The following is a 12,305-nucleotide window of genomic DNA, read 5'->3' on the forward strand; positions in this document are numbered from 1 at the left end:
TTATTTTAAATCGGATCTTTTTAATGAATCAGACAAACTGATTCAAAAAGTGACTCCAAAGGAGTCGTTAACAAAACCGGACTGATTCAGTCCTCAGCTGTAATCGACTGGACTGAACCATACAATCGGGATTTAACCAACGTTTTCACTGATAGGCTGAAAAGTAAGCTAATTTAATATATCAATCGTAAAAAAAAAATGCTACAAAAATGAAGCATATATTTATGACTTAACGATTAATAACGTTTTATCAACATATATGGAACGGAGTTAGTTTAATCAACTAAAATATTTTTTTTTCTTTAATGTAAAAGCTAATTATATTAAAAACAAACTTTGTGAGCTGAACTATGAGTGCAACCAACCAAACTGAAATGCTTAAATGCACCCTAAAAAACCGCATTTCCTTATTTTAACATAAAACATACAGAAATGGCGTAAAAGAATAGGCGATTCATTTTTGTGTGTGTGTGTGAGTGAGTCGTTAAACAAAATGTTTAAAAGAATCGATTCGTGCACACGAGTCCGAGATGGTGTATCTAATGACTGTCATAACAAGTTACGTCTACTTAACCTGTCCGCTTGCATTTTGCATGAAAAAAGGTCCGTCTTCACAAGGTTTTCAATTTCATATTTAGGTATGTTGTGTTCCACACAGTTGCGAAATCATGACTGATGAATGTGGAAGGGGCTGAGTCCATAGGGCTGAGTCACGTTACTTCCTGGTTTGAGACGCCAGTGGTTGGAGAAACTGCGTGGCTGAAAAAAGAACTGACACGTGGATCATCATCAACACTTCAGGAATCAGGAAAAAGCAGAAATTCGTCCCGCTGCGTTACAGCAGCTGTGAAAGCCGAGAGTCCGCTGGTTTCTGCTGGTCGCTGGAGCGCTGTGTTTGCGGCAGGGATGTTATAAGGAGATGCTTCCGCGAAGAAACTGGGATAGAAACATATTGTTTTCATTGCTTTGCTCTTTTGCCTATTACGCTCGCAAAGACTGACCCGAGAGAACATCAGAACAGATAGTCACAAACGAATATATTTGTCGTTGAATGGCAATTTTACAAAAACATGGAAAGAACTCTTGTCCAGATTTGGCCAGTATTAAGGAGAATCCCTCAGAAAATATCGGACAAGCTGGATCACAGAAGAAGTGGCCAGAGTCAAGTCAGACCTGGACAAGGTGAGACCACCTCCTCACAAAACTTTCCTCTAAAAATAATGTATTCTGACGCAAACAATGAATTCATTCGATGATAATAAAGTATAGTAGTCTAAATAAAGTATGAATACATTGTATAGCAAAAGTAGCCTAGGTATTAATCAAATTTAAATGTATCTCAGCAACAAATTGATGAGTAGTTAAAAGTATTATTTTAATGTCAATTTTTCAAACATTTCAAAAGTTTCAATCAGAATGGGAAATGCATTATAAACAAGCAATAATATAATAATAAATAATAAATTGCATTTTCAGATAGAATCAGAATCTAGCTTTTTATTTTTAGTTCATGCTAGTTCAGGTAAATTAAAGAATATTATCCAGTACAATTTTTCATTTTAATTATGTATTAGTAAATATTGAAGTAAATGCTTTAGACTAGTGCTGTCAAATCGATTAATCACATCTAACATTAAAGTTTTTCTTTAATATATATATATATATATATACACACACACACACACACACACACATATATATATATATATATATATATATATATATTATGCACACATACACACGAACATTATTATTAATACTAATTATTATTAGTTATCCCAAGTACTCCATCTTAGTCACAGTTCTGTATGTGGTATTTAGGTCATCTTTTGAGTAAAAAGGTTGATGAACTACGTTTTACAGCGTTAGTACATCTGAATCAAATCAACCTAGATGGGCACTTTCCAGTTTGTGTGTTTTGGATTGTAACAACTTCTCATATGAATCTTTTTTGATGTAAACTTTAAACATACGGTTGTATCTCTCTTTATCTAGGCCAGTAGCGAGGATATGGACGGTGGTGTTGTTGCTGGGCACATGTTTGCTGTACTGTGCCCGTGTAGCCATGCCTATCTGTGCGGTGAGCATGGCAGAGCGCTTCAACTGGTCTAAGAGAGAGACGGGCATGGTGTTGGGCAGCTTCTTCTGGGGTTACTGCTTCACTCAGGTCCTTGGAGGCTACGTCAGTGACAGGTCCTCTGACTCCATTGTTTCTGTTGCTGAAACCTCAAGATAAATGTCTTTATTTGTGTACTTTACATAAAGATTTATTTTAGTTTGTAATATTAAGTAATATTGGATCTTGAGTTCTACCATTTAAAGTGGTTTGAGTTAATATTTAATATATGTAAATATTTATGCAACAGTCAGTAGGTCGCAAACGTTAGCTTCAGCAGTTCAAAGAATGAATGAATCACTATCGTGTTATTCAAAGCATTTAAAGGGCGAGTGCACAGTGAATTCATTAGAAATTAGGTGAATGTGATGGCAGTCTCTGGGTTAAGGGTGTGGCTCTATTTTATAATGTCATCCTTTGAAATTGTTGAAACTGTTGAAAATGCTTTTAATATTTATTAAATAGGTTGTGGCTAACAGTTGCAAACAGTTCTGCAAAAACAAATGCAAACAGTTCTAAGGACTCATTTCCATGCTGCCGGTTTAGCCCAGCAGTCATTTCCATTCCCTTACATTCAAATAATTTTAAAGAACTTAATAATATGATATTTAACAAGTCTTTTGGCCACCAGAGAGCCACAACCTGCTAAGAAATACTTGATACACAATGATGTGATGCCAATGAAGCTTGCCATGAATTGCTGGTCTGCTTTGGTCCCATGCTGCAGATATAAGGACAACTTTTTTAAAACGTGGAATGGTCCCACTCATGTTTGGATTTGATGTTCTATGTGTTTTTGTTGATTTGTTTGGTGTTTAGGGTGGGAGGAGAGAAAGTGATGCTGTTGTCAGCGGCAGCATGGGGAGCAATGACAGCCTTCACTCCGATCTTAGCCCATTTCTGCTCCCAGCCCATCGTCTCCATGACGGTCTCCCGCTTCCTCATGGGCCTTCTGCAGGGTGAGAGACCGTCCCAGAGCGTACCGAACTTCCCATAACTGTGCTTTCGTGCTTTTCATGTTGTGTTCTTTTGAGGATCTAAAGATATTGAAGTACATTGACAGTTTAAGCTTGGAGAAAGTTGCAAAACAATATCCAGCTGTTTTCAGTGTTTTTCTAAGTGGGGCTGTAGTTTGCTGTAGAGCTGTGCTGTTGTTATTAGGGGAAATTTTGCTTGCTTAGTAAACCATTGCAAATTGCTAAATGTTCCCTTTTTATGAGAAGAGGACAATGCTGTGGAGTAGAGCATAATTGTGCTGTGGTTGGCAACGCGAGGAATCCGACCACTATCATGCTCTGCCTTGCGATTTATTTACGCAGTATGTACTTCTGTTATGTTCTCTTGAAACTAGTGAAAGCGGTCTGTACAACAGTCACTGGACTATTATAAAATATGCCACTCAGCACAGAGGGAGCTGCAGTTTGGCTTTTTGTTACAAAAATGTTTAAGCTTGCTAAAATGTATTTATAGCATCATCTTGTCCAGGCTTCTGTTACAAAACACGATGTCTGTTGGCGTGAATGAAGCAAAACAGCTTTACATTATTATTCAGAATTATGAGATGCATAGTATTACGATTGCACATTACAACACAGAATGTGCAACACAGGATAAAATACAAAGTGAATATTTTTAAAGTGAGGATGCCCCAATTGAAAAAAACATTTATCTGTCAGTAATTCAATTAATCATGAACAATAAAGATTTGTTTTATTTGTTTTTAGTATAGGGTGGGCATAAGGTGGTTTATTTGTTGGTTTGTTGTTAGTCATAAACACTTCTGGCTATCCAAAAAATGAGTGTGTGTGTGTGTTTTCTTGGCGCTCAGGTGTTCACTACCCGTCTCTGGCCAGTCTGTGCTCTCAGAAGGTGGTGGAGAGTGAGAGGGGTTTCCTCATGAGCACAGTAGGAAGTGGCTCATACCTGGGGTTAGTGTCTGATCGCTGTCTCTGTGGAAATCTAACCGATGTCTTACAGATTGAATTTGTGTAACTTTGTGTGTATGTGTAGGACTCTGGTGATTGGAGGTCTCGGCTCTCTCATGCTGGACTTGTACGGCTGGGAGAGTGTGTTTTACGCCTCTGGGCTTCTGTCTGTGCTGTGGGCATACTGCATGTGGAAGTATCTGCTCAAAGGAGAGGGTATGTTCCGGTATACGCAAGCACAAACATACACAAGTCGGGGAATCTCTAGGTAACTCACAAATTTATTTTGTGTTGGGGTCGGTATTATTTTATTGTTTTTGAAAGAAATGTATGGTGCTCAACAAGGCTGTGTTTATATTTTCTAAAGTACAGTAATACTGTGAAATTTTATTGCAATTTGAAATGATTATATTTTATATATTATATTATATTCATTTGATGTCAATTTTTTTTTAGCATTATTACTCCATTCAGTGTCACGTGATCCTTTAGAAATCATTGCTGTTCAAGAAACATTACTGTGTAAACTCTAGAAAGTTTACACACACACACACACACACACACACACACACACACACACACACACACATATATATATGTAGTTTCCAGAATTCTTTGAATAGAAAGTTCAAAATAACAGAATTTATTTGAAATAGAAATCTTTTGAAACATTATTAAATGTATTTACTGTTACTCTTGATCAATTTACTGTATCGTTTCTGAATAAAAATGTCATTTCCACACAAAAAAAAACCAAAAAAAAAACGTTGATGTTTGTGTACTTTGTAACAATTCCATATTTGCAGTACTACAATATATTAAATATTCGACTGCCATTATTGGCTAATCAGAATCAATAATTCTAGAGAACTGTGTAGTAAGGAAATGTGTTAGTTGATGTGTTTTCCATTATGCTGTGTAAGCTATTTTTGGTAGTTTGGCTGATACAGGGGTAAATAATTAAAAAAAATCTGTGTTAATTAACGTACTTTAAGTGTCTCTATTTATACACTCCATTCAGATCAGACACAGCCGTGCTGTTATTCTTTTCCATAACAAGTGTTAACAACTGTTTGTTTAAAGGCCGTTTGTGTTTGTCAGGTCCCATCATCACACTGGAGTCTCTGGGCAGCACTGGAAGCCAGTCCAAACTGTCTAAGAGAAACTGGCTGCGTCTCTTCAGACAGCCAGCTGTGTGGTGAGATTAGCACCTGAATACTGTGTGTGTGTGTGAGAGTGTGGATGCTGAACAAAGGGTCTTTACTGAGCTCCCATAAAGGCCTGATTCACATCCACTCCATGTCTGCCTATATATAGAGCACTCAGTAACACAGTACACTGTCCCGTCAGCCAAAACATGGCTGAGTGTTTCTGACTGCACACATGATGTGGATGTTTTTTGTGATATTTTAAAAATGATATTAATGTATCAGGAAAAGTAGATTTTTACTGTACTTTACCATGTTGACTGAGAGTGAGTGCTCTAGTAGTGATTGTTGTTACTGATGTTATTGTTGTAGAGGTTTACATCACCACGGTTCCCTTGACAAAAAAACGAAGAGGATTTTTTTTCATTAGCTTTTGGATTATTGCATAAAATAAGATCCGTGACCTACAAAAGTTTATGATTCTTACACTTTTGAAGCCTAAAAACAATAGGCAGAAAAAAAGCTAAAGTTAACTTCACCATCAAGCTAAAGCCAAACGTAACCATCACTAATCTTCCGACAACTTTTTCAGTAAAAAAAAAAAAAATTTGAAAGTTTGTTAAAATAGCTTGCAAGAGCACAATTCTAAACACAGTGAGGCTGTGAAAGTGGACTAGTGAGTAGAGGATTTTACCTGTTCAGCTATAACTCATGTAGTCCCATTTAACCACTTGTTAGAAATCGATTTTTTTCAAAGACAAGTAAAAGCTTTTGTAAAATGTAAAAATGTCTGGATCTTGTGTTAAACGCAGACCTTTCTACGGGCATTTAACCAAAAACCACTCAAAAAACCCATTGAATTCAAGACAATGGAACCAGAAGTGCTAACATGCTTCTACCATTTCCGGGTTTTGGCCTATAAAAATATATCCTCCCTGCAGTGTTCAATTAAGACTTACTTGAGTTTTCTTAAGTAAAACCCACATAATTTTTTTAATTAAAATGATACTTTTTGTATTATTTATATGAATTATTATTATTATAATATAAGATTAAAGGTGCTCTCAATCAATTTTTAATTCCTTTTGTTAATATTGTGTTATCTTAAACATAGTGGTATGGATGCAGTATCACGCAAATAATGATCACTAATGCCATTGTGGAAATGCACTATTTGCGGTTAGCCATGATTACCTTACTCCATGAGTGAAAGTCTTCAGATTTACCAATGTAAATGTTAGTATTCGGCTGTTTATGTGATCGCAACTTGGTGGCATGACTGGAGAATCTTGTACAGACTAAACTTATTTATCTATCAAAACCTTTTTTTAATGAGGAAGAAAAATTACTGAGTGCACCTTGGGTGTCCTTTGTCTGCCAGCTGCATTGGTGTCATTCTTTCTGTCTGTTTTTCAGTGCCGTTATTATTACACACTTGTGCACCGCCAGCACCTTCTTCACACTGCTGTCATGGCTGCCAACGTATTTCAAGGACACCTTCCCTGATGCCAAGGTAAACTGAGCTGCGCTCTTTCAGACAGCGTGTGAGAACATGATCTGTGTCAAAGCAAAATAATATCAGTTTTCACACTGAGATTTCTCTCCTTCTATTGGAGACATGAATCGGTGGAGATAGTTTATGATGATGTTAGTATGATGCTGTTCTGGTTTAACTCCAGCAGGGGGCTCCACATAACAACAGCACATCAGAGTATGCAGAACTGTATATCCATATGCTGGGCTGACCTATTGTTCATTGCGTGTTCCTGTGTGTTTGTGTTTGATTATATGTCTGCATGTGTGTGTTTCTTCAGGGTTGGGTGTTTAACGTGATCCCATGGTTTGTGGCCATCCCCTCTTCCCTGTTTAGTGGATGCCTTTCAGACCATCTAATCAGTCAGGGTACGAAACCACACGTACAACACAAACGCATTTAAAAATATAAGCTCACATTTGTTCCTTATCGATTAACAATAGAAAGGCAATTAAATAGTCCCTGTTCCCTTCTGTAGTGTCAACGGCTTGTTGTGTCGTGACTTTGCTCTTTCCCGCCAATGTTACACGTCTGTATGAGTTTTACGGTGTTGTAAATGTCGAGTCAACACGACTGTAATCGTCTTATAAAATGTGTTAAATGTTCCTCAGCTGGCACACTCATACTCTCGCCCCTTTCTCTGACTCTTAAAGGTTTTGACACTGCGTCGGTGAGGAAACTCATGCAGGTACAATTGAAATACACACTCTCTCATGAGGCTGTATTAACAGCTAAATATTATTACAATATAAAATAAATGTTGTCTATGTTAATTAGTGATGGCAAAGAATCATTACCACAGTTCTCAGTGTCACATGTTCCTTCAGAAACCTGCTCAAGAAACTTTTCTTACTATCCATAAACAGTTAAGCTCCTTAAAATATGAAAATATTTTTTTATGAGAAGAAAGTTCAGAAGAACAGGATTTATTTGAAATATAAATCTTTTGTAATATTATAAGTGTTTTATTGTCATTTCTGATCAATTTAATATGTCCTTGCTGTATAAATGTTTTTAAAATAATCATACTGACCCCAAACTTTTGAACGGTAGTGTATATAAACAATGTATTGATCTGTGTGTTTTTCAGTTCTTCTCTATGGGCGTTTCCAGTGTGTTTACTTTGTTACTGTGCGGGACCAGTACGTTTTCCACAGCTGTGGCTTTCGTGTCTGCTACGATGGGCCTCACCACATTCAGCCACAGGTAACGCCACACACTGCTTACATATTGCATTCAAACAAACAAACAGTAGAGCTTGACAACCACTAGCAACCGCAAGGTCATGGGTTTGATTGCCGGGTAATGCAAGCACTGATCAAATATATGTAAAATAATCTGCCAAATGCAAATGTAAACATATAATGCTCTCTGTCTTTGTAGTGGGGTTTCAGTGAATGTTCAAGATCTCGCTCCATCCTGTGCTGGGGCTCTGTTTGGTAAGTATCATTCTCTGCTCTAAACAAAACTATGATTCCACACTAAAGGCCTATTCACACCATCATTAAAGCATGATAACTTTAATGATAACCATAATGCTATATGTATGGCATACACACTGATGGACAATACCTTTTGTTTGTTCTAAGCACACGCTTCTGTTATACTCTGTGTTCTGTTCTTCAGTGTACGCTTTAAAGTAGAAAGGCGCTTGATTGGCTGTCAATCTTGTTAATGTTCATCAGTTGGAAAAAAAAAAACATTACAAGTGATTATTGCATGAATTGTTTTGGTATTATTAATATATGTATAGTTTTTATTTTTATATTATTCATTTTCACATCAATTTTAGTTAGTGTTCGTAATTTTTGTCGTCTGTATAGTTTGTATTAATGTTTTTGCACATAATGAAATGTGGTAAAAAGAAAATGAGGAGTAAAAATTAAAAAAAGAATTAATTCTTAATGTTGCTGTGCCATCAAAATGCATTTATTATTCTTAAAAAAAAAACAACATAAGAATGTCTACCTTCACCATAAAATTTAAAATGTATTCAACAACAATTTGAAATCGCAGTGGAAATTATTTGAAGGACACTCTGTTTAACGTTTCATTTTATTTCAAGTAAGAAAATGTTTTCTAATAGTTTTAGTTGACCATAATTGGTTCTAGTGGTTCTATTGTTTTACTCAGATGGCACACATTTTTTGTAATTTTACAATGAGCAATAGGATTATCTGCTGTTTAAACAAAGTACAATAAATATAAGTCAGTCTCATTATTTCCGTTGTCTTTTCTGAATCTGTAATGTTTTTTTTTTTTTTTAATTTCTAATAGGGGTGATGAATACATGTGGAGCTTTTACAGGTAAGGACATGCCTTTTTGCATTTAAAATGTATTTTTTTACAGGTAGATTGTTAGTATGCTGTATGAGATAATGCTGTTGTGTGTCCTTGGTAGGGGTCATCATGGTGTATCTCTCAGGGTATCTGATCGAGGCCAGTGGTTCCTGGGCGTCAGTTTTCGGCCTCATCACAGTAGTGAATCTGCTGGGTTTAGCCACGTTCTTAAGCTTCGCACAAGCTCGCAGAGTGGACATAGATCTAGCGAAGGGCCGTCACCACAACATCCACATCTGAGAGCACAGGGGCCTGGAGCAGAGCAACACCGTCAGGATACGGAGCTTATGGATCAGCTGAGTTTTGTGTATGAGGGGTGGGAAGGACATGGAGAAATGACTGGCTCTGAGAAAAAGGGGGACATCCTCAACAGTCACTGGTTTCTTCACTATGGAAGCTATGTTACTCTCTTTGGCTGAAGAGAATGTTGGAAAAGCTTTAGGAGATACTTCATAGATCTGTAATTGTTTACTAGGAGCCGCAGGATGAAGAGTGTTAAGTATTTTGTTACGGTTCATTCATTTCTATCTTATCCTCTAGCACTTGTGTTAGTGTGACCAAAGCATTTCAGAAACCTGCAGTACGCCGTCCATTTAATCAGATGAAGACCAAAAGCTAGAGTTTGACAGTCTGGGAATTGACAGTGTTTATTAAATTATTAATAGCATGTTATTTTAAAATACCTCATCTCAGATGCGTTTCTTCCACAGAGTATGAGCTGTTGATAGAGATTAGTGGGAATTGTTACTGCAGACTTATAGTTTGTCCCATTTGGAAAAGAAAGTTACTGTCTGTTAAACGTGCTCTTGTACGTCTTTTTGCTGTCCGACTCCTTAAAGCATTTTCTTTGTGTCTGCTGTTGGGAATAGTTTCTGATCTTTGAAGGAAGTTTCGGTTTCAGCCTTTGAGACAAACTGCTAGTTTCTTTTTGTCTTTGACTGATTTAATTATTAGGGACCTTTTCTCAGTGGGTCATTTGTTTGGACCAAGAAGTTGCACAATGAAATGAATGTATCATGGTGATAAGCTTTATTATGTATTGTAGAGACGAGACAATCCTGAACGTGATGGGAATGATTTGACCAAAATCTATTTCGAGTGCATATTTTGAAGTTCAGTTATGTTGAAAGGGTTACAAAAGTATATTATCTCATAACTTGTGATGTAGATCTCTCATTCCCCAGTTGTTACTGCTTTGAGAAGTAATGTAAATGTTACTGTTAGTTACATAAAGAATTGAAGGAAAATGAGTTCCCAGGAAGGCTTAGTTTGCTTTAATGGGTCTTATTTCAATGTGCATTAAAACATTTCTGCTGTTATTGCAGGCCTACTGCTAGAGAAGATCATGGCAGATTTGCAAAGAAACAGGAAAAAAAAAAACTTGAATTATTATATAACTCTCTTCTCTGCAAGGGACTCAAAAGAAATTTAATTTTTTTCCAGGACATAGAATCATAAGAAATATGTTCACAAAGATTATTATTTGTGATTAAAATCTTATTTTATGCATAGATTAGATACCACTGTGTGTATAGTAGACAATATTTCAGAATACATTTATATTTATTGATTTAGAGAATAGATTTAAAATGCTTATATGATTATTGTCTATGTCTACCATATCTATATTTGTATGTTTTCTCTGGTTTCTTTCCTGTCATGTTTTCTTGTTCTGGCTGATGCAGCTTTATAGAAATGCCATATCGCATATATTTTATGTTTAATGTGCTATTGTTCTACGATAGACTGTTCTGCATAACTGGATAATAATTGTGGGGCTTGTTTCACCATCACAGCTGACAATTACTTGCATTTGAGTAGCGATGAAGACGCTTTGCATATTTAATACGCTTGCGTCATTCCTTATGAAACTTCTCTCACTCAAGACTAGGAAACACAATAGATGAGCTGTGAATTAATGCAATGTCATACTGTCCTGAGTTGCGGATAAAAGATTCTTTTGGAGACTAATATCACATGGAAAAAGAAATGTAAATGCAGTATTCTGTATTTGTAAGCATATTTTGCTGAAATATAAAACTATATTTTATCAAGGGAAAAATGTTTTGTGTATTAACTTGCTCTCAAAGTTGTGTTTGGACACCACCAGGAGGCAGAAGAGTCCAGAAAAACAGCGTAGTGTAGCGGCCTTGCCTTTCATACAGGTTTACAGTCAGCTAACTGTCTGGCACAAACATTTAAATGCTGAAAAGAGGCCTTTATGCGTGCAATTGAAAGTGCGAGGGCGGGCATATGTGTGCGTTTAACTGGAGTGGCATGGCTAACACCTCCTGAATGTTTGTAGCATCATTATACACTTCAAACTTCGCCAACTGCGTCCAACCAACTTCCACACAGGCTTTTTAGTAGTATCCATCAGTTCCGATAATCTAACGGACACTTTCGTGGGGCTCAACATTCAGAGAAGCCTAAATATATGCCTGCAAGAAGTATGTAGTTATTGGAAATGCTAGCGCGCTAACTTAATTAGCTAATCGTATGGAGCTTGAGCCATACAACTAGTTGTTCGCACTGTTGTCGTAATTCCAGAGCTGTATCAGCATGGATGGACATGCAGGTCTTCCTCTGCTTCTGTCGCTAGATATATGGGGTGGCACCATATGGCAGGTCGCTGCGTGCCATGCTGGTGAGTTGGCAATGTGTGCGTGTGCCAGGCATCCGTCACCCCTCTCACGGGACTCTCTCAGGTTACCATAGAGACAGATGGCGATGGCGGTGGGAAGGGGGGTGAGATCAGGGGCCTGGGGCAAAGTGGGCGACACTGTCACACCTGAAGATGAGAGGTGCTTCATGTACTGAATGAGGTTCAAGAGACCAGATATATGTTGGGCTCGTTTCGTTTGGTAATAGTTTATTTAAAATATCTAATAGTTTTAAGTGCAAAATATATTGTTTTTGTGATTCAGAAATTCAGATTGCCTTACTGTTAATCTGAAAGGATTTATATTAACTGTCACATATATGTTCACTTGGCCTTTACTGATTTTTTTATTTAAAATGTGTGAGACTAAAGATTGTTGTTGATTTAACTTTAAAAAGTAAGTTACCTGGTTGCCTTAATTTTATGTTCATTGAAATTAAACATTTGAGTTAATTCAATGGAGATTGTTATTTCTGAACCACATTAGTTGATTTGACAAAAGATTTAAAAGGTTGTGATAACAATTCATGAAAATAATGTTTTACAGTGAAAGGACTATGGAGAATAACATCCCCAGGCT

The 12,305-nt window shown here is 36.8% G+C and overlaps 1 protein-coding gene across 1 annotated transcript; it reads left to right on the forward strand.

The window, feature by feature from the left end:
* The first annotated feature begins 690 nt into the window (after window positions 1–690).
* Window positions 691–10,412, forward strand: slc17a9b (solute carrier family 17 member 9b). The gene is made up of 13 exons (XM_039652887.2): window positions 691–1,182; window positions 1,996–2,193; window positions 2,936–3,075; window positions 3,945–4,044; window positions 4,127–4,257; window positions 5,143–5,239; window positions 6,606–6,702; window positions 7,004–7,091; window positions 7,377–7,411; window positions 7,814–7,929; window positions 8,107–8,162; window positions 9,001–9,030; window positions 9,125–10,412. Exons 1-13 carry the CDS (start codon window positions 1,052–1,054, stop codon window positions 9,301–9,303), a joined length of 1,398 nt encoding a protein of 465 aa, XP_039508821.1. The 5' UTR covers window positions 691–1,051; the 3' UTR covers window positions 9,304–10,412.
* Window positions 10,413–12,305: the final 1,893 nt, after the last annotated feature.

The sequence above is a fragment of the Pimephales promelas genome, chromosome 20, assembly GCF_988280905.1.
Source record: "Pimephales promelas chromosome 20, fPimPro1.hap1.1, whole genome shotgun sequence".
Taxonomy (NCBI): Eukaryota; Metazoa; Chordata; class Actinopteri; order Cypriniformes; family Leuciscidae; genus Pimephales; species Pimephales promelas.

Bases quoted from the DNA above. Each gene is read 5' to 3' on its own strand.
- slc17a9b (XM_039652887.2), top strand. From the start codon at position 1,052: ATGGCAATTTTACAAAAACATGGAAAGAACTCTTGTCCAGATTTGGCC. The intron at 3,076-3,944 runs GTGAGAGACCGT...CTTGGCGCTCAG, and splicing joins CCTCATGGGCCTTCTGCAGG to GTGTTCACTACCCGTCTCTG. The intron at 5,240-6,605 runs GTGAGATTAGCA...TCTGTTTTTCAG, and splicing joins TTCAGACAGCCAGCTGTGTG to TGCCGTTATTATTACACACT.